Genomic DNA, 21087 nt, shown 5'->3' on the forward strand with positions numbered 1-21087 from the left:
ACTCCAGCTCCAGGGAATCTAGTGCCCTCTCTGGCCTCCAAGAATACCAGTCACACCCGTGGAACACAGAAATACATACAAAATTCACACACACGTAAAATGAATTAATAAAAGATTAATCATGCATTTGCGGTCTTTCATCACATTCATGAGAGAATCTCCCTTTGTAATTAAATACAAGAAAAACAGGAGACGGAATCAGTCTCGCTTGTGTAGACAGCAAGGTACTGATTTACACTGGTTCGTTCATTTGTTTTGTTTTTTGTTTTTTTACATCGTAATCGTAATCACCCACTTGATTTCCGTATATGAGACCCCGGAGTCTAAACCCAACATGAAGAAACCAGTTTTAGACTTCAAAAAGCCACGTGAATTCTTGACTCACTCGAGCCGGAAAGAGAAGGTGGTGCTGCTGCCAAGCCTTTGTGGGCCAGGCAGGCAGGGCTGACTATAAATCACCAGTGTTGGGCTGTGCCGCCGGCTTTGGCTTCCCAGGGACTTGAGGTGCCCAAGTTACTGTGCTGGTATTCAAGATAGAGGAGCAGATACACTTGTCAGTAGGGCGTTTGTTTCAAATTTGTGCTTCTGGCTTCCCATTGACACCATGCCTTCTGCTTCCGATTCCGACGAGCTGATTTTTTTTGTGAATGGAAAAGAGGTAAGTTTTTTGGCGTGACTAACGTGGCTTTTCATTCACAGAGGGTAAAAGTCAGGCTAATTGTTCTTCCCTGAGGTGCACCTCCTAGTTTTTACCAGTGGCACAAATTTAAACGTGGATCATTATCTCCATTTTGGGCATCAAATATGAACATGTGGGATGTCTGCTTGCTTTTCGTTCTCTCTTTGGAAATAGTAAGAAAAAGAACACGTTATTTGCCGCGTGGTGGCAAGCGTGGGTTCTGACGGGGCAGCAGCACAAGGCAGGGGTGAGTGGCTGATGGACGCTCCTTCTGTGTGTGTTGGAAATGAGCCCCACCTCAGTTCACCAAGGCCCCTGTAACAGCAGAGAGACAGGACACCGAGGAGAACAACCACACATGACTCAATTGATAGCAATCCCTCAGCCTAAGCCATCCAGGTAGAGGCAGAGGCTTCTCCAGGCAGGAGGGGCAGTAGACAGGCAGGCGTTCTCTGCAGAGGACTGGGCCACAAGATGTTCTCAACCTTTTTCTTTGGGAGCAAAAGAAGCACGTGGGAAGTTCTAAGTGCTTTATAGTCAGAATTCACATTTTCTTGTGCATGACACTTAGCAAAAGAAAAAAAAAACAGTAAAAGTAAATGCTATTTTAGTAATTTGTCACGATTCTTGTTTCCCATATCTCAGTTATGCTATATTGCTAAGTTTTTTAGTGGGAAAAAAAAAGCTTTAATAAAGACAAAATTTCATAGCAATTTTTTCCAGTCAAGTAGTCAAGGAAGGTCATTTCTGAGAACATAAATACAGAATGGGTGACAGAGACAGACAGACAGATAGAAGAAAAGAAGGAAGGAAAGGACAGAAGAACAGAAAGAAAGCCAGGTGTAGCAATCTGGAATGCCTGAAGGAGCACAAGACATCAGAAGAGCAATTGCTAAGGATTTCAAAGCTGAGAACTACTTGGGAAATGGCCTTGCTGATTTACCCTCTAATGTTGTTCAATATTTAAATGTTAAAATGCTCACATACATGCTCCCAAACACTACTCTCCAGTCTTTTGATGCTTTTTGCCCACTTTACCTTACTTATTTCTAGGACAAGTTATAAAAATGCCAAAAGGGGGACAATCTACACAAGCCTGAAGATGGCGTTCATTTGTTTGGACCCAGGGGCTCAGTTTGACTGAAGCACAGTGCCCATTAGTGCCCTTCACCCCACAGACTCCCCGAGGTGCAGCTTCTGTAGGGGTTCTTTGCCTTTTTTTTTTTTTTTACCTCTCAAACCCGTATCTCCCCACCTACTTTTCACCCATTTGGAGATGCAGGTGTCTCCTTGAGACAGATGTGGTATTTGTGTGCCTGCACATCCTGATTCTGAATGTGAGAACGATGAGATGAGGTGTAAACTGCTTTTGTTTGTTTTGTTTCTGTGACTCTGCACTGGTCTTGGAGTATTCCTCTGAAAATTTACCTCATCAATGCATGGCTTTCCAGAGTGTGCTGGTCTTTGATGGGTTTCTCCTAGTGATGGGGACACAGGCACCTTTCAACTCTTCCAAGTCGTCCCTCCAAAAACAACAACAAAACAACAACAACAACAATAAAACCAGCACAAAGGTCCTTCCATCTGACTCCTTGCCAGAGCTGGTGAGAGGTTGTGAGATCACAGCAGAGCCATTCCATAGGTCCTGCCTGGTGGTTTTCCAAAGTACAATACAAACCATTCCCCACAGCTGGTGGAATGCCAAGTGCTTTTCTCTGTAAAAATATCTGACGTACCCATATCTAGCATTCGGGTACTTGCTACACAGTCTGACTTCCTGAGCTTTGCTACTCTCCTGGTGTTGTCTCTGTGCTGTGTGCACTTATGCATTAGCAATCAGTGATGGCCTTGCCCCCCCCCCCCTTTATGTGCTTAGTAAGAAGAGATTTGTTTTTCACACAGTTCCTGAGATCTTTTTCACATGGCTGGGAATACTGGCTTGTAGTTGGCAGGCTTTAATCTCTAGACATCAAATCTCACCCTTTTTTTGGTACCCATCATAGTCTGTGCTCTTTGAACCTGAGACAGGCATGACTCAGGACAGCAGTGAACCCGTGTGGTGGTAGCAGGCCTCCAGACAGGAGGACTGAACGTACAGTATTTACCAGGCAGGCTATAGCTGGAAATCCAAGCCTTGAGTGTCACCAGGCCTTGATCCTGGGACAGAGATGATATGTGTTATCATCCTCTGCTGTATTGTCCTCTGCTGCTATCTCGTTTCCTGCTTGTAAACCATCGCCATGTTCTCCCAGCTCATCTCCAGTTGGAGTGTTAAAGAATATGAGACTTGGATTCTCTGCCTCTGAAGTACCTCTTCTCTTAGGCCCCTACACACACACACGCACACACACACACACACACAGAGACAGACAGACAGACAGACAGACACAGAGTCTGGAGTTTGGGTGTTGGGCCAATCTCTACATTGATGAATTTTCTGAGGACTTTAGGAGAGCTGGGTATGAGAGAGCTAGGGTGAAGGGATCACCGTTTGCCTTGCTCAAGGTCCTGTATTCTCAGTACAAAGCATCAGGGGGACAGTGCCCTCTGTGCCTGAGTTCCCTGCTACTCTGCTTCCAGGTCAGCTGCATTCTAACTTGATTTCCCCATCTTACCTGGGTTGTCCCAGCAAAGACACTGGCTGGGTTCCTCCAAGGCCTGAGGGAAGGCACCTTTCCTCTCTGCCAAGGAACACCTGGGTCTCAGGTGAGGGTGGAGCCCTGATGAGAGCCATCTGGCTTTCCCTCACATACCTATGGAGCTGAGAAGCCAAGCCCTGGTCCTGGGAGCATCTTCTCGGGCTAACTTATTTCTACAACTTTCTATGACTATGAGCTATCAAGTCTTCTCTGTGTATCTCTTCCTACCCAGTCCTTTCCAGGTAAATGCTTATCATAGATGATGGAAAATTCAGACATTGAAATAAAACTTCACTGTTTCTTCCGACCTTTGGTTCCAAGAATCATTAAGAGAGTTCTGTAAAGTTACTCACATTATAAACGTGTCCTCCAAACAAAGGCTTGGACTGCTGTAACCAACGGTGGCCTCTTCCTGCAACCCCTTCCCTTGTTTCACAATATAGGTCATAGAGAAGACCCCTGACCCTGAAGAGAACCTACTGCACTACGTCAGGAAAAATCGTATCCTTTAACTGTCGTGGGCAGTAAACTGCTAAAACCCTCAGAAGGCCTGGGGAGGGGTCTGGGGGGAAGGGGACTCAGTGGTGGGGAGCCCTTACTGTCCTTACAGAGGATCCGAGTTCAGTTCCCAACACCCACATGACAGCCCATGACCACCTGGCAACTTATAGCTCCAGCACCAGGGAGACCCCGTGTCCTCTTTAGGTCTCAGCAGGCACACACCACAGACAGACAGACAGACAGACAGACAGACAGACGACAGACAGAGAGAGGGAGGAAAGAAGGGAGGGAGGGAATAGAGAGAGTATATATTCATATATATACACATAAATAAAAGTAATAAAAATAAATCTTTTTTTATATAAGAATGAAAGAAAAGCCACCCACATTCCCTCTAGGTAAGCAACTCTGTCTTTGATTTATGGAGTCTAGTTGGAGTTCAGACATAGATGTGTGGATTCATGTTTTTTATCTATTGTATTTTTACCTGAGCAAAACAAAAACAAGAAAACCAACAACAACAAAAACAAAAAACAACCTCCCCGCTCCCCGCACCAGACTTGCTCTAGAAACAACTTCATGGCTTCTGAGCATGTATTCTCCCCAGTGATTATTTATACTCTCTAGGCACACCTGTGTTTGGATGTGATGGCGTGAGATTAGCGCTCACTGGTGTTCGTGCCCATGCTTACACAATCTCCATCCAAGCTTGCATAGAACTGCACACACAAGCATAGAAATGCATGGAAGTGCTATGCTATAGTTATCAACATAGTGCCAATGTTAAGCTCTTGGGTTTTGCCTTTTTTTTTTTTCTTCCACATCTGGTAGGGGAGAGAGAGTGGGTCATCTGGATGTCATCAACTGAGGAGAGCTGGGTAATGGAAATACAGGGTTGTCTGTCCTATTCTGTAACTCCCCATGAGACTACAATAATTTTTTAAGTTAAAAATAAGTGCTCACTGGGGCTAGAGAGACAGCGCAGTCAGTAATGCATTGTCTTGCAAGGCCAAAGACGTGATGAGTTCAGCTCAAGTACCTGGAATAGAAAAGCCAGGTGTGGACCACTAGGGAGACAGAGACATCAGATCTCTGGTACTCACTGACTAGCCAGCTGAGCTTACTTGTCTAATTTAGAGTAGTGAGAGATAGGGAAAAAGTTATCAAAAGATATTGTTGACTGTACCAGAGGCATGATACCGAGGTTGGCCTCAGGCCTCCGTGTGGGCACCTGCACGCTGAGCTTTGTTGACAGGCACTAGGAAGCCGGTGGTGAACAGGATAATAGCATCCTGTCTCCCTCTATCTCTCTACACCCCAATTAACACTTCTAAAATAACACTTCATCACTCCCTGAGTCTTACCTTGACAAGAGTGTTCTAGAAATAGCCTGTCCCTGGTGTCTAACTTTTCCCTCCAGACTCCCTCCCACTACTTAAGCCTTACAGCCTGACTTCCTACATTATCACATTACAGCCCCCTCCCAGGGAGGAGGTGAGTACCCTTGGCCTAAGTTCGTTCCACTTACAGTCCACACAATCTAAATCCTTCTCCCCATCCCACTGTCTCCCCTGTGTCCCACTGCAAGAAGTCACCATTGGTCAGCAAACCCCATTGCTGCCTTCCCTTTAAAATCAGCTCTGAAACCCACACACACCCTACCCTGCCTTCTCTAGATGTCCTAAAATGAAGCAATAGCAAGAATAAGCTGAAAATGCAGATTCCCAGGTGGCCACAGCCCAGAACCAACACTAGATAAAACACCTCACCCCCAGGTTCCCTCCATCCTCTCTGCTCAGTGCTGTTGGCCACTAATATATAAATAATATAAATGAGGCTCCCTGGAGTTCTAGGCAACAACTTTTGATTAGAGTCAAGGGTTCCAGAACAGGGTGAGTAAGGCATTTCTCACACCTGCTCGTCAGCAGGTGGTTCTAATGAATGGCCACAGGAAGGAAGGAATGCTTAGAGACCATGCCAACCTAAAGCACTTTCCCAGGACTCCTGTAGGCTCTCCCCAGGTCCCGGTTCTATGTTTACTTTCATACCTTATAATCTTTCCTTATATTGTCTCTTGTATATTGTGGAAATGTAAGACCCCCCCCACAAAACCCCCGATTTTCTGCTGTCTTGAGCCCTGGCTTAGATATCAGGCCCAGACTGGGACGAATGATAAAGATACTCATCTCCCTTGTATTCCAGCTCCTCCATGCACAGTCAGGAGCCGGCCTTGGAGGCCTTAGCCATCCACTGAGTCGCCACACCCATCCCCCACTGGCCTGCCCAGATCTGCTGAGGCAGAGGATGCAGAATGCTAACAAGTGTTAATCTCTCTAAGATCTCAGCTCTGGGAAAAACCACGCACATGAATCACTCAGAGCATTCCCAAACACCTGTTCTTTACACCGCAGCCAGCCCTGTAATTTTCAAAAGAATTCTTCATTTGGGAGGCTGTGGATATAAATTAGTCGGTAGAGTACTTGCCTGGCATTCAGGGAGCCCTGGGTTCAATCCCTGACATCACAAACACCATGCTGAAGGTAGAGGCAGGAGAATCAGAAATTTAAGGTCATCCCCAGCTACACAGTGAATCTGAGGGCAGCCTGGCCCACAGGAGAGCCTATCTTAAGAACAAACAAACAAAAACCACAGTTTATATATGTATTCAAATAGCAAATTTTATTAAGCACTGAGTATTGAGAAGCTAGACAGACGCTGCGTCTAGTCCCATAATAGTGCCACACCAGGCACACAGGAAGTGATGATAGTCATGTTGTGGAGCATAGGAAAGGATGCCTAGGCAGACAAGAGGAGGGAGAGGGATCAGATGAGAAGAGGGTTGAGTACAACTTTTCAGAAAAAAGACTAAAGTGTTGGAGCCAAAGGTATTCCAATCAACAACAGGGGGGCAGGAATTTCATGGTTTGGGAGAAATAAACAAGGTTTTTGTTGGCATATGTAAAGAGCTGAAGGTGAGAATGGAGAGATAGGACAGAAAATGAAAAGCAGACAAGCAATGAGAACCTCAAAGGACCAGGTCTGGCCTAGTGGCATGTTCCCTGTGCACGATGTCTGCCCATTAATCCAAGGCAACTTCTGAGTATACCGCAGGACTAGGACTGTCCATCTTGGAGGCACTGAGAAATCTTTGAGCCAGATAGCCTTTGGATTTCTTGACTTGAACTTTCCCAGACTCCAAAAACAGAAACAAATGACACCCTTTTGTGCCCTGTCCAGTGGAGCACTTTAAGTAAAGTCTGACCCACATTGCCTTCAGTCCTCTGCCTCAAAGGACCTGGAGTAAGCCCCCAGTTCTTGTAACTCAGAATTTAAGAACAGAGTCAGGTGTGCAAAGCCTTCTGGGGAAGGCTGCAAAGATCTCAGCTAATTATTCCCAAAACTAGAAAGTCTCCTGATTGCAGCACCTCACTCAGGGCAGCGACTTACAGGAAGAAAATTATCCTTAACCTCAGCCCAAGCCAGTTATGTGCTCCACCCAAAATCCTTTTAAACTACACCCAGAAAAGGTCCCAAGCCAACTCTAGATTCCTGGATGTGCCTAAAGAAGAGAATTTGCATGCATCTTTTGTTCTTTCTTTGAGAAAATACGCAAGCGCCTTACACAGTGATCTTGATAGCACTGGCTCAAGAGCCATGATTATTGTTATTTGTTGAACCCAAGGCTGCACACACGCTAGATGAATGGTCCTCTGCTGTGCTGTATCCCCCACCCTTAAATCGATGCTTTCTAATTCCGTAAGAAAGTGAAAGCATAGATTGCTGTACCAGAGAAAATTAAGCATCCTGGGAGGATTTTTCCCAAATTTTGACACAAACTGCTTTCTATGGCATCCATAGAAGTGACAGTCCATGGATCCATTTTCCATGGCCCACAGTTCTGAGCTGTGCAGAGGCCCATGAGCTCTGCTACACTGCATCTGGGTGCACAGCCTGAGCTGCTGACAGGACGCTTGTGTAGTCTGCGTGTCTTATTCAGGAAGAATATGTGCATGGTTCCATGCAGAAACTTCTGCTTTGACTGCAGACACTGCCTTGTACTCACTAGGAGTGCCATACATACCCTTGCCTTTCTTGGTGTTGTTCTTGTGAAACAGAGTCTCTCTGTGCATTCCAGGCTACCCTAGATTCCCCTATCTTACCAGGTCATCCTCCAACTCCTGGTAATCCTCCTGCCTCAGCTTCCCAAATCTTAATAATGATGAGTATAAATCACAATAGCCATCGCCTGCTAGTTCTCTTGGATCGTTTAATGTTGTTTTGGATCCTGAGAATAGAACCCATGGCTTCAGGAGGTGAGCTCTCTACCTGCCACTGTGCTGGCTCCCAACCACCGTTTCATCATCTTCCTAACTGAACTGGAAATTCTTATGTTCAGAAACGCTCTGGGACCCAATTTTCAGAGAGCTGGTATGGCTTTCGAGTGGTCCCTCCTTATCGATGAGCTCAGATGGAAGTAGCAACTTGAACCAATCTTTTCAGCAGGAAGCTATGACCTATAAAACATACTGTTTGTTATCACCAAGAGTCCCTTTTCCTTGACTCCCTCCCTTCCAGTCCATCTCACAGGCACTAAGTACAGCTGTGGAGGAGGAGGCTGCGGTGCCTGTACAGTGATGGTGTCGAGATATAATCCAAAGACCAAGAAGATCTAGTATCCTTTGCACTGCCTGGCTATGCTCTGGGCACATCTGGGAAGGACAAGCAGCCTTCCCTGTGAAGGCTCCACTTTTTCTGTAACTATGCATTGTTCACTCCTGTCTCTGAGTTTCTAACATGCTCACCCCACCTCTGTTATGCCATGAAACGTTCGTGAACCCCAAAAAGATCACCAAGGAGCCAAATCCGATGTAATCGCATTAGGGTCTCTTTATTCGAACTTGAGCTTGGGCCACACCATAGTCTCTGATGCAGGAGAGCAGGAAGGAGGCCCCCTGAGTCCAGTTTTAGGCAAGCATTTATAGAGGCAAGAAGTGGGTATCTAGCCTTGCACTCATCTGATTTGGCAGGGGGAGGGGGGCATTATAGCCTTTAACATAATTGGCTGGTGCTGGGATCCAAACCATAAACTTAACTTGTATTTTGCCTCCCGATTGGTGGTTGTTAGGAAATGAAGTGTCAGTGGTGAGCTTGTAACCCCAGACTTACTAGGGAATAACCTGGAACCTGGTGTTAGGCACAGGTTTTGTTGGAGGGGAGTAACCTAAAAACTAGTGCTAGGTACTGGCCTGTTAGTTAAATTGAGTTTAACCTTAGGTCAGATTCTCTAAGATGTAGTCTGAACCCAAAAGATTTGGTCTCTCATTCTCTGCTTTCTTTTAGAGGGAATCAGGGTTGTCATCATTCAGTCCTGGTGGTGTCCCTGGGGCTTCATCAGTGTGAGACAGGAGAGAAACCTAAGGCTGAATTATCTTCCTGCTCAGGGTGGTCTTCAACCGCAAATGGGTCTGTGATTTCATGCTGTAATCCTGTGACCTTTAGGGTGATGTGGGGACCTATTTTATAGAGAACATGAAGTTTAGGCCAAATATGTTTATACACCCATTGGATACCTTTGAGAACCTCTAGCAATTGGCAATCCTCAAATTCAGCATTGACCTCTGCCTGTATGTTAAGAATAATTGGAAGGGGGGGAGAGAGATCCCAAACATGATTTCAAAGAGGACGAGTCTCATCTGGTAAGGGGAGTTTTATACCCAGAAGAGAGCAAGGGGAAGGAGAGTTACTTAGTCATTGTCAGTCTCTTAGGTCAATTTAGGTAAAGTCTCTTTTAGGGTTTTGTTCACTTTCTCTACCCACCTTGAACTCTGGGATCTACATGGTACAATAAAGTTTTCAATCAATCCCCAGGATATTGGCAGGGACACAAAAGCTGGCCCATTGTCTGACCCTATCATCTGAGGAAGCCCATACTTTGGCAGTCTGTCCTCTAAGAGCTCCTTTGTCGGTGAGGATGTAGTCTTATGTTTGGTGGGGAAAGTCTCAGTCTAACCTGAAAAGGTATCTATAAACATCAGTAAATGTTTATATCTAAATCTTTCTGGTTTTACCTCTGTGAAGTCTGTCTTTCAATAGACTCTTGGTTGGTGCCCCGGTATTGAATACCAGGGTTCTTCTCGCTGGCAACCACATTGGTCAATTGACAGGCCTTACAATTCTTAACAATTTTAGCTATCTTTGAGTTGGCATTTCTAGTCTATGTTAGCATGTCGTATCAAATCCTTCATTCTCTGCATGCCCACCCCGTGTGGGAAGAATGGTAGACCTTCTGAAGTATGTGTAGTCTTGTTTCTTCTGGCACAATGAATTTGTAATCTGCTGTTCTCTAACATTTGCCATAACATTGGGATATAGGCAAATTTCTAGTCCAGGTTAAGTCATCTTTTGAATATTTAAGGTGGTCAGAGAGCATAGGATCCCCTGGATGTAAGGATTGTTGTCCCCCGAAACTGGGTCTCTCCCTCTCTAGTGTCCTAAGTAGTGGATGATGGCTAGCTTTTTAGGCCCCCATAGAGCCCTTTGTAAGAAAAGGATTATTTTATTTTTGATAGTTTTCCCTTCTGCCGTCAGAAGGCCTCTCTCACTATAAATAGGCCCATAGAACAGTAATAAAGGCATATTGTCTTTTCTCAGCTCTAACACCTTGGTTAGAGCTATCATTTCAGCTTCCTGGGCTGCCATTTCTGCCAGGAGTGGCTCTTCCCATGATATCTCAGTGTTTGAGACCACCGCTGACCCAGCATACCTCTGTCAGATTCTGAATGAAGCTGCTGCCATTGGGCGAACCATGTTACCTCAGCATCCATCAAGGGATCCATCACATCCATCTTGACAATCTTGTCTGGTACCATGGATGTGAGCCAAAATGTCTGAGCAGTCATTTAGTAGCCCATTGAGGTCTGGGTCAGGCAATAGGGTAGACTGAAAAGTTATCTTTGGGGCATTTAAGAGGAGAGACCAGTAATGAATCCACCTGGGTCTCTGATCTCTCCTCCATGAAGAGACGGAAGGCCTTCGTCACTTCTGGCGATCCCAAAGCTGGTGTCGAAATTTCTTCTGGCCTCAGAGAGCCACCTGTGACCTTTTCTTAATATGTGTCTCCTGGGTCTAGGAAGGTCACCTGTGGTTGGCAAAATAGGGCCTTCTTAGTGGAGGCTCAAGAGTCAACAAGAAAGCTAATGGGTTTCCCCTCTATTTTTAGAGTTAGGGCCATGGTTTAAATAGACTTTTTTCTTGGTGTATCCCCTGGCCCAGTGGCCCTCTTTTTTTATACAATAAGTATATTGATTCTTTTTCAAGTGGGGGGTGTTCTTGATCCTTAGGGGTCTCCCTTACCTCTTTTTGTAGAAGCCATTTGTTTTAAACATCTCCTACACAGGTAGGCCACTGGCCTGGCACCAGGGCCTGAGTAAGCACATTGGTTTCTAGAAGCCATTTATTTTAGGTGTCTTCTACAGTCCTCTGGTTTGGCCATGGCTGCCAACAGGATCTTTGCCAGATCATGAGTCTGTTGCTTCCACTCTTTCACATGTCTTTCCTGCACTTTCTCTTTTATTAAACATTTTTTTTCTGCCATTATCATTAAGTCTCTTAGACTCTTTTTTTCTTTTTCTTTTTCCTTTTTTTTTTTTTTTTTTTTTTTTTTTTTTTTTTTTTTTTTTTTTTTTGGTTTTGGTTTTGGTTTTTCGAGACAGGGTTTCCCTGAGTAGTCCTGGCTGTCCTGGAACTCACTCTGTAGACCAGGCTGGCCTCGAACTCAGAAATCCACCTGCCTCTGCCTCCCAAGTGCTGGGATTAAAGGCGTGAGCCACCACCGCCCAACTGACTCTTTTTACTTAACCTCTCGACCCTCTGGAGTTTTTTGGGGTTTTTTTTTCCTTAATATCTGGTACTGCCTGCTTGATAAAAGCTAGAGCGAATGCTGCCTTCCCTTTGGAGGGTCTCTATGATCCTCTCTAGGAAAGCTGTGCAACTTTCTTTATTTCTCTAACTAATATCTTTATAGCCCGGTACACATCTGATTGGAGGTCCTGTAGCAGTAATTTGGGCTGTCTTACAGCCGCTTTGAGATCTGCCAACAGAGACTGGCAATAAGACTGAGAGTCTCTCCTTACTTACCTCCAGCAGTGTTAAAGTCCCAATCTGTGTGGGTTTAAGGGAAAGCCAGCCAGCCTCAATAGCTGCCGGGTTGCCGGTGGGTTCTCCCGTCAGGCCAGAAACCAGTTTCCTGGCCTCTGTCTGGATTTTCTCTCTCTCTTTTTCTCTGGTGAGGAGAGCCTACAAAGGCTGCTGGTAGTCATCCCAGGTGTGCTGGTGGGTGAAGAGGACTGTCTCTAAGAGATTCATTACTGAGAGGGGAGAGTTTTGAGTTTTCTAGTTATAAAGGTCACGAGTGGCAAAGGGCCAGTAGTGGTGAGGTTGGTTTCCTTGATTAGCAACCAGCCCTGCTTCACGCAAGAGCAGGACGATAGACTCAGGCTCAGGAGGCAGGCTCTGGTGGCTTTGTGTCCCTGCAGCTGGTCTCCTCTCCCACGCTTGCGGTGGGGCTGCCTGTGGCAGAGCTGCTGTTCACCTGAGGGGTTGAATAAGGTGGGGCTGCCTGTTGTCTGGGGAGAAAAAAATTCTCCTAATGGAGACAGAAAGATTCTGTCTTCTAGTCTTAACATGGTGAAGCTGAAGGTGTCTGTCCCATGTTAAACATCCATCAGAAAGTTGCCTATAACATAGAAAGCAAAGACAAAATGCAAGGAAAATTCATCCTTTTCTCTCTATCAGACAATAACGAGAAACAACCAGAAGGTGGTGGGCATATATAAAGAAAAGAAACTCGTTCGTTCTCTTTGTCAGGAAGAACAAAAGTAACCAGATTGGTGGGCACCCTTTGGCTCTCTGAGCCCACGCCTACCCTAGACCAGGACTCAGAACGTCCTCTGGTCCTGAGTGTCCCTAGCACATCTGCTTTAACCGCTTCTGGTCACAGATATAGATTTAAGGCAGAATTACAGAAGTAGCACCACTCAGAGTTTATGAACAGACAAAGACACAAACAGGAATTACCCTACATAAACACACGGACAGACTTACAGACTCAGACAGACATTATAGGTATTGAGACCCTCAGGGTCAGGTAATAGAGGCCTTGGAGTTCCTGGCCAATGAACCAAAATGTTGTGCCATGAAACATGAACCCCAAGAAGACCACCAAGGAGCCAAATCTGATGTAATTGCATTAGGGTCTCTTTATTCAAACTTGAGCTTTGGCCACACCACCATCTCTGGGAAGGGGCCCCTGAGTCCAGTTTTAGGCAAGCATTTATAGAGGCAAGAAGTGGGTATATAGCCTAGTACACATCTGACTGGAGGTCCTGTAGCAGTAATTTTGGCTAACTACTCTGTCCTCCTGGCAGGTCACATGCCCAGCCACCCATGAGAGCCCTCTGGATTAGTGAATGAAAGACACACACACACACACACACACCAGTTAATTTTAAATATGCCTTGGCTGGCTCAAAGACTGGACACTTCTAATCCTTCCTGCAGCTAGCAAACACTCCCTCCAGTATCCAGAGTTAACATCCAGTATGGCCATTTTCCCTGATTCTCACATGTGGGTGGGCCTTGAGGTCTGGTCTTTCTTCTTCCCCATCATGGCACTCTCTGCCTCCTTTCCTCCCTCCCCCCCAAGCCCCACCCCTGTTCTTAGCCCATTCAAATCCCTAGATCCCATCTCAGTCTACCAGCCCAGCCACTGGCTGTATGGCAATTCTTTATTGCCAATCAAATCTATCTGGGGGTGGAGACCTTCAGTGTCTGGGAACGCAGCCTTTGGGAGCCAAGTTGAATTGAGACAGCATTAGAACCATTCTCTAACAGGGGCCATTATGGCCTTTAATATAATTTACTAGTACTGGGAGCCAAATGTAAACTTAACCTCTGTTTTCCTCCTGGTTGGTGGTTGTTAGGAAGTGAAGTGTCAGGGGTGGGCTTGTAACCTGGAGGTGCAGATTTCTTGGGAATTAACCTGGAGCCTGGTGTTAGACATAGGTTTTATTGGAAGGTAACCTGGAAATTGTTGCTGGGTACTGACCTGTTAGTTAAACTGAGTTTAATCTTAGGCCAGGTTCTCTAAGATGGAGTCTGAACCCAGAAGATTTGCTTTCTCACCCCCATCTCCCTTTCCACACATGCTCTGCTCAGCAGGACTTATTTGACCTATATTATGAGCTCTCCGGGGTTTGTTCTCTGTTGCTGTAAAAAAGTTCCTTTGCTTTTGAACTGTGTCCAAGACATGTATCAGGGACAACTCACAGAAAACAAAACCTTTTATTTGGGGCCAGAGTTCTGGAGACCTCAGTCCCGGGGGGGTGAGGGGATGAAACACAACACCTCTGTGGCAGAGGGAACAGGAGGCAGAGTTCACTTTGTGGTAGATCCAGAAGCAGAGGTGACCGATGAAGCTGGGTACCAGGCTGTCACCTTCAGAGGCACACTTCACACCTGCCTTTACCACCCAGACTCCATCACAGCCCCGCAAAGGAACATGGGCCGCTGGGGCACGAGCTCAAGACATGAGCCTATGGGGCACATTTATTTTATTTTATTTTATTTTAGAGATTATAATATAATTACATCATTTTCTACTTCCCTTTCCTCCCTCCAAACCTTCTCATAAGCCTCTCTTTACTTGCTTTCAAATTTATGGTCTCCTTTCTTGTTAATTACTGTTATATATATGTATTCTCTCTCTCTCTCTCTCTCTCTCTTTCTCTCTCTCTCTCTTTCTCTCTCTCTCTTTCTCTGTCTCTCTTTCTCATACACACACACACAACTAAACCAAAAAGGAATAAAGGCAGGAAGGAAAATATATACATATGAAATCCTAACTATAACATGTTTCATCTGTGTAATGTTACTGGTATGTATGTTTTCAGGCCTGACCATGTGGTGCTGGATAACAGATCAGTGTGCTCTTCCCTGGGAAGTCTATTTCTCTCTCTCTTGGCATTTGTTGATTACCTATAGTTCTTTGTGTAGGGTTGAGGCATTCAGGGGTCATTTATTATCCAAAGAGAAATACTTCCTTACTTGCCCTAAAAGGAGAACAACTATATATAAGAATAGGGTGAATGATAATCATTTAGAAACCTAACATGAAAATGTCTCTCTTCTGCTCCTCCACCTGTCATATCCAAGTTCCTTCTTAGGTCTGTCCAGAAGTCCATGGTTGTACAGGTCATCTTCTCCATGGTTGGGGAAATACAGCCCTGTCATCCTCCTAGACTGAACTAACTCACCAAGTTTCATCAACCATTTCTCGTGATTTCAGTGTGTTTTCTTTACATACGCCCATCACAGCCACTACCCAGCGACAGCATGCCTGGTGCCCATTTGCTCTCTTCATGGGGCAGCCATTACCACAGTGGAAGGTGTGGGAAGCATCAAAAAGAGGGTCCACCCAGTGCAGGTAAGAGTGTGTGATGGGGACTGGATGCCGGTACAGGCGTGGCCCATAGGCTGTTCTCCTGAGGTCGCCAGGCTTGAAAGCCTTCACGCTTTTGCATTCTAGTGTTGTAAGCATCCATGTTTCATAGCCAGGAATCTTCTTCAGAGATCTCTTTAAGATGCTGTCATTGACTGTAAGACATCTTACTTAACCCAAGAGACCTTCATTCTTGCCAGTAACCCAAAGACAAGAGCTGTCTGACTCAAGAAGAAAATGAAGTAGAAAACAGAAGCTTGTAGAAAATAGACTTCCTCATTTCTTACTGTTGTCCAGTATGGGATGCTGATGAGAGTTCAGACGTGTGTGTGTGAGGGACTCCAGCAACGTCTCCCAAAAGCCTGCTCCAGTTAAAATGCTGAAGAGTGACTGCTCATGATTAGAAGGCTTGTCAAAGAAAGGGCAGCTTTATTGTCTTATGCTTGAGCAGGAGGTTCTGCTGGGGGAGTTTTAAGGGCAGAGTGTAGACAGAGAAAAATGAAGATTCTCTGCCTTAGGTCTCCTTCCCTGAAAGGTTAGAGCTATAACACGAAGGCTTCCTTGACTGCCCGCTACCCTCGACAGAGACATGGTCAAATCATCCGGCTGTGAGCCCAAACAGCCGTGTTCTGTAGACAGTGCCCAGTATCCACCTCTCATCACTCAACAGATACAGGTTTCCTTCTGTACTGAGTAGATTTAACTTTCTGGGGTCATGATGGGACGAGAGTCACATTCGTTTAGTGATTGCCCCAGAGCAGGCTTAGCCTGGGTTACAAAAGCCTCTTTTAAATATGCAGGGATTCTGTCCACTGTCTTTAAACATATCCACAGCTGAATTAGACTAAATGCATTTAAAATGCCTTGGTTTGTATACATTGTATTTGTAATAGTAGCAAAGGTACAGTGAAAATTGGAAAAGAAAATGCTTGGGTCTGTCTGTCTCCCCAAGAAAATGCACAGGTTTGTCTCTCCGGGAAAGTCAAATGTTAAACACACCAGCAGGTTCTACAGCCAAGGCTACATGCCATAGCAGAGGTAACCGCCATAATAAATCCAACACAGCCATATTGTCCCCCAGCACTAAAATAATATCTGTCCTTCCCCTGGAACCACACACAGGGGATTCAGCTTTCCTTATAGGAGCCATGAAGTTTGGGGGAAAATGTTCATCTGAGAACACTAGAATCACACTCCAGCCAGCCAGCTGAGGTGTGAAGTGACAGACAGGCTGGACTGACAGTCCTGCCTCCATTTGCAGTTTCCAGGCTTAAGGTTTTGGGGGCTTTTTTGGTTTTAGGTTTTTTTTTTCCCCTGAGACAGGATTTATCTGTGTAGCCCTGGCTGTCCTGGAACTCACTCTGTAGACCAGGCTGGCCTCAAACTCAGAAATCCTCCTGCCTCTGCTTCCCAAGTGCTGGGATTAAAGGCATGTGCCACCACTGTCCAGCAGGGTTTTTACGCTGAACAAATAAATTGCCTTTTCCCCACTGTTTTCACTGTGTAAGATGGATGTGCATGATTTAGAAACGTGACTAGCCCAACAACAGGAAATAGAAGTTCAGTTTTGAAACAAACAAACACAGCATGAGGATAACTCCAGGTCATTTTCTCTCTCCAATTATACTTTCTGTTTCACAGATGGAGAACCTGGATCTATAGAGAAGGAAGGGTCTTGAGTAATACCTGCTACTATGCCACCCCCTTTTTTGTTAGCAAAAATACATTACAGTGTGCCTGACTTCAAGACATTAATCCTCTTCCTCCGGGGGCAGGCGCTCTCCTGTAGTTATTTTCAGCGAGCTCAGTCTATGCACTGTTTGCTAGCATGTACAACAAGAAGGCCAGCAATCTGCTACACTGATGGTGTGCCTTTGTCTCTCAGGAACGACTTGCCAAGTGTCATGGCACTCAGTGTGGCTTCTGCAGCCCCGGGATGGTGATGTCCATCTACACACTGCTCAGGAACCATCCAGAGCCAACACCTGATCAGATCACCGAGGCTCTTGGAGGTGAGGCTTTGGCAAGCAATGCCTAGGGAACTAAAGATGGACACCCCTGTGTTGTGAAATATAGAACTGCAAGGTGCCTGATGGACCCATGCTAAGGCATCCACCTGAGAAATTACGCCATGCCACAGATCTAGTGTAAGGGTTTTAGTTGGGGGGAGAGAGGGGCGTGTAGTAGACAGGCAGGCAGACAGGAGCAGGGCCATGAAGGCACGCTCTCCTCTGCACTGAGGGTGAGAGAGAACCGGCAGATACTGGGCACAAGGCAGAGAATCTTACACTGGGAAGACAGCTTGAAGAGTGTATTTGGTGCAATTATCCTGGGAAATTTTTTTACATATTTAAATACATATACATCCTATTGACTGTATATTATTATAAAATGTAGATACATCAAATTTTTTTTAGTATTTTCTATGATGTAAAAGTTTCATGTTTATACAGTGTGTATTGACCCACCCACCCCTACCTCCTTCCTGCTCTCCCTGTGCCCTCGCTCCCTTCCTAACTTTATATCCTCCTTTTATCGTTGCGAATAGCCTCCCAAATCCAGTTAGTGTCAGATGTGGGCAGGGGAGGGCCGTCCAGGGAGCAGCCTATTAGCAGTCACATCCTCCTTTGGGTCTCTTTTCCGGCCTTGTAGATGTAAGGATGAATATGCAGCCCAAAACAAACACCCTGATCCTGGTAAGCACTAGATCTCAACATTTGCTCTCTGTCTCTTTATGAAGGGAGGCATTCTCTGGCGCCCACGCTTTCTAACCTGTGCCTCCTATGTTCTTAACATCTTGTCTCAGTTCCACGATAAAATTCTGACTTTACATTCTTTCTGGTTTTCTTTCCCTCTTATCAAAAAGAACCATCTTAGAGCTTGTAGCCCTTCTTGTGTATGCATGCAGATTCTTCCTGAGCTAGCCCCGTTTTGTAACCAGGAAGTGACTCACACAGAACCCACACTCCACACAGTGTTCTGTTGGGTGTTTAAGCCTGCCCAGTCCACACAGTGTTCTGTTGGGTGTTTAAGCCTGCCCAGCCCACACATACATTGCTACAAACTTGTAAAACTGTAGTGAGACCTAATAATTTGAAGTGTACTTATGAGTACAAAAATAATGTTCTATTGTGAAGATGCCCCCCAAAAAATTAAAAGGCAAAGAAAAACTCATGCATAATTCTCCCACTAACAGACAACCACTGTCAAAAAAATATCTCTACTTTGTCCATCTTTTAGGCACAGATACTAATATTGTTTGTTTAGTTTCAGTTCTTATATCTGTTTTATGTGTGATTATCTACATATGATTTCAATAGTGTGAGAATCTCCTGGTGGTATTCAAACCTCTTCATAATTACCATTCAAACTTGTAAAATTTGCACAATACATTTTCAAAATTTTGAGACAGGATCTCATTATATAGCGCTTGGCTGTCCTGAACCTCCCTGTATAGGCCAGGATGGCCTAGAATCCACAGACCTGCCTACCTCTGCTTCCCAAGTGCTGCAGTCAGAGACATGTGCCACCATGCAAGGATGCATATGCTTTTGTAAGGACAGTGGTTTCCCTCATACTTCCAGCTGTATTTTAGAAATGTTGCCTGGTTGAACAATATCAGCTACTTCCCAAATACAGACTGGGATTTCCTGGTGGGTACAAGGACATTCAAGGCAATCTTGCTTCTCCAATAACTTACAATCCAACAAGTACACTAAGGTGGATTCCGAAGTGACCCAACACACCTATTACAGGATCCAGGCTATCTAGAACAGCTCTGCCTCAAGTATCCCCAGGAGAACTGAGCCAGGACCTTGGAGTACTGTGACAGTGTCCCTCAGCCTTCCATTTCCATGACACAATACCTGAGATAATTAACTTATGAAGAAAAACAATTTGTTGGTTCGTGATCTATTGACTCCATTGCTCTAGGTCTGTAGTGAGGCTGCTAATCATGATGGGAAAGAAAAATAAGCCCTGCTAATGCTTGGGCTGTGAGGAAGTCATGAGGATAATGGGCATTCTGTTTGGGGTCTAGGCCTGAGTTAAATCAGGAAGAGATGGTTGAGAAATGTGAAGTTTTCTCTACTGTTTCAGGAAAAAAACAATTGTAAACACAAGACCTGTTATTTGAAGAATATCTCCAAGGGAAGTGTTTTTTTCAAAGCATCTTGCTGAGTTTCAGACCAAAGAAAAAATGTTTATTTTGCTGAAAACATTGCATATACATCTGTAGTCTATCTCTATAAGAGACCTTAAGACCTGATTCCTTGTTAACCAGGTAATTTGTGCCGATGCACTGGATATCGACCAATTGTAGAAAGCGGCAAAACATTCTCTCCGGTAAGTTAAAATGTCGTCCATTAATATTCTGTTGGCTTAATGTGTGAGTGACCTTTGACATGAAATAACCTATTTTACTCACAGTCTCTGAAGGAACTCCATGTTCCTTTGTAGCCACTAGAGGTTGCTAGATGCCTACTGTGTGTATTTACTTCTCCCCAGTGCGATGCCTGTATGTAATGTACTCTGATCCGGATGCCCTGCATCACTCTCCCTTATCCATCCCCCCACTCCTGCCAAACCCCTTCTTTTCCTGCCTTCAGTCTTTTTTTTTCTGCTGCCCTGCCCTCTATGCCCTTGCATTTAAACTAGGGTTGCTCGCATGAATATGAGTGGGAGTTATTCACTCAGAGCTTGCCAGTGGCTACACCACTGAGGAATATGGCTCCCCTCTTCAGCAAACACAATGGCCTATAGCTCCTCGGGAAGGATGGGGTACCCTGAGTCCCTACCTCACTCACCTACAGTGCTGTGCTGGTGCACTTGGTTTTTGTGCAGGCAGCCACTCTGAGTTCAAGAGTATAATAGCTCACTATTGTGGTTTGTTTTTTTAAAGTAAACCCTTAACGTGACTTATTTATTTCTTCAAATCTGATACTTTCCTGAGAATTACAACATGTATTCCACTGCGCCCATAAAAGCATACTCTATTGAAGAAAATGAAATGTGGAGGCCATGAAAGCAGCCAGTTTTATGGCATGGAACTGAGGCTGAGGATAGAGAATCTCAAGTGCAGTACATACTAGAGCACAGAGGGAGTTCAAGAAAGCCAGGGCCACTTAGTGAGGCACTGTCCCAAGTCAAAGACAGACTGGGATGTACTCAGAGTTAGAGCACTTCACTAGCATATATGAGGCCCACAATCCAACCCCCATTACAGGAAGGAGAGGGCCCGGGGGAGAGAAGACAGGTATCAAACACTTAATATATCTAATAGGCATGCATACTGAAGGAACACAGACTGAAGGGAACTGAGGGGAGGACAAAAAAAGACAGCAACTTATCATAAAGCTTTGGTAAGGAGGTTTTGATGTGTATCATAAAAGAAATTGCAGAATTAAAGACATGGACTGCTGGAGAAAGAGCAATAGAAAAGTTACAAGGAAGAGAATTGGTTGAAATAGAAAAAGATGTCCAATATCCAAGGCCCTGATTAAAAATGAAAAGAAAGAAAAAGAAGTTGGTGTGACTGAAGTTTTAGATGATGATGATGATGATGATGATGATGATGATGATGATGATGATGATGATGATGATGATGATGAGATTGGACTTAAAGCTGATAGCCAACACATAGGCACTATTCCTGGATGAGGAGTAACTCAAGCACAGGACTTCACAGGGAAGTTCTCAGCACCTGCGGAGGGCACATTGGGTTGGGGGAGAGAAAGCATGAGCTACTACAGCGCCCCATGTGGAGGGGAATC

The 21087-nt window shown here is 45.1% G+C and overlaps 1 protein-coding gene across 1 annotated transcript in view; it reads left to right on the plus strand.

The window, feature by feature from the left end:
• The first annotated feature begins 425 nt into the window (after positions 1-425).
• The window catches only part of LOC116088456 (aldehyde oxidase 4), a 65601-nt gene continuing 44939 nt past the window's right edge, over positions 426-21087 (plus strand). Inside the window, exons 1-6 of the mRNA XM_031367555.1 lie at positions 426-658; positions 3762-3819; positions 8395-8491; positions 15193-15301; positions 17202-17328; positions 19599-19660. Coding sequence (XP_031223415.1) covers positions 605-658; positions 3762-3819; positions 8395-8491; positions 15193-15301; positions 17202-17328; positions 19599-19660 — 507 coding nt within the window. The 5' untranslated portion in view covers positions 426-604. The remainder of the gene's footprint in view (positions 659-3761; positions 3820-8394; positions 8492-15192; positions 15302-17201; positions 17329-19598; positions 19661-21087) is intronic.

The sequence above is a fragment of the Mastomys coucha genome, unplaced genomic scaffold (genome assembly GCF_008632895.1).
Source record: "Mastomys coucha isolate ucsf_1 unplaced genomic scaffold, UCSF_Mcou_1 pScaffold14, whole genome shotgun sequence".
NCBI lineage: Eukaryota > Metazoa > Chordata > Mammalia > Rodentia > Muridae > Mastomys > Mastomys coucha.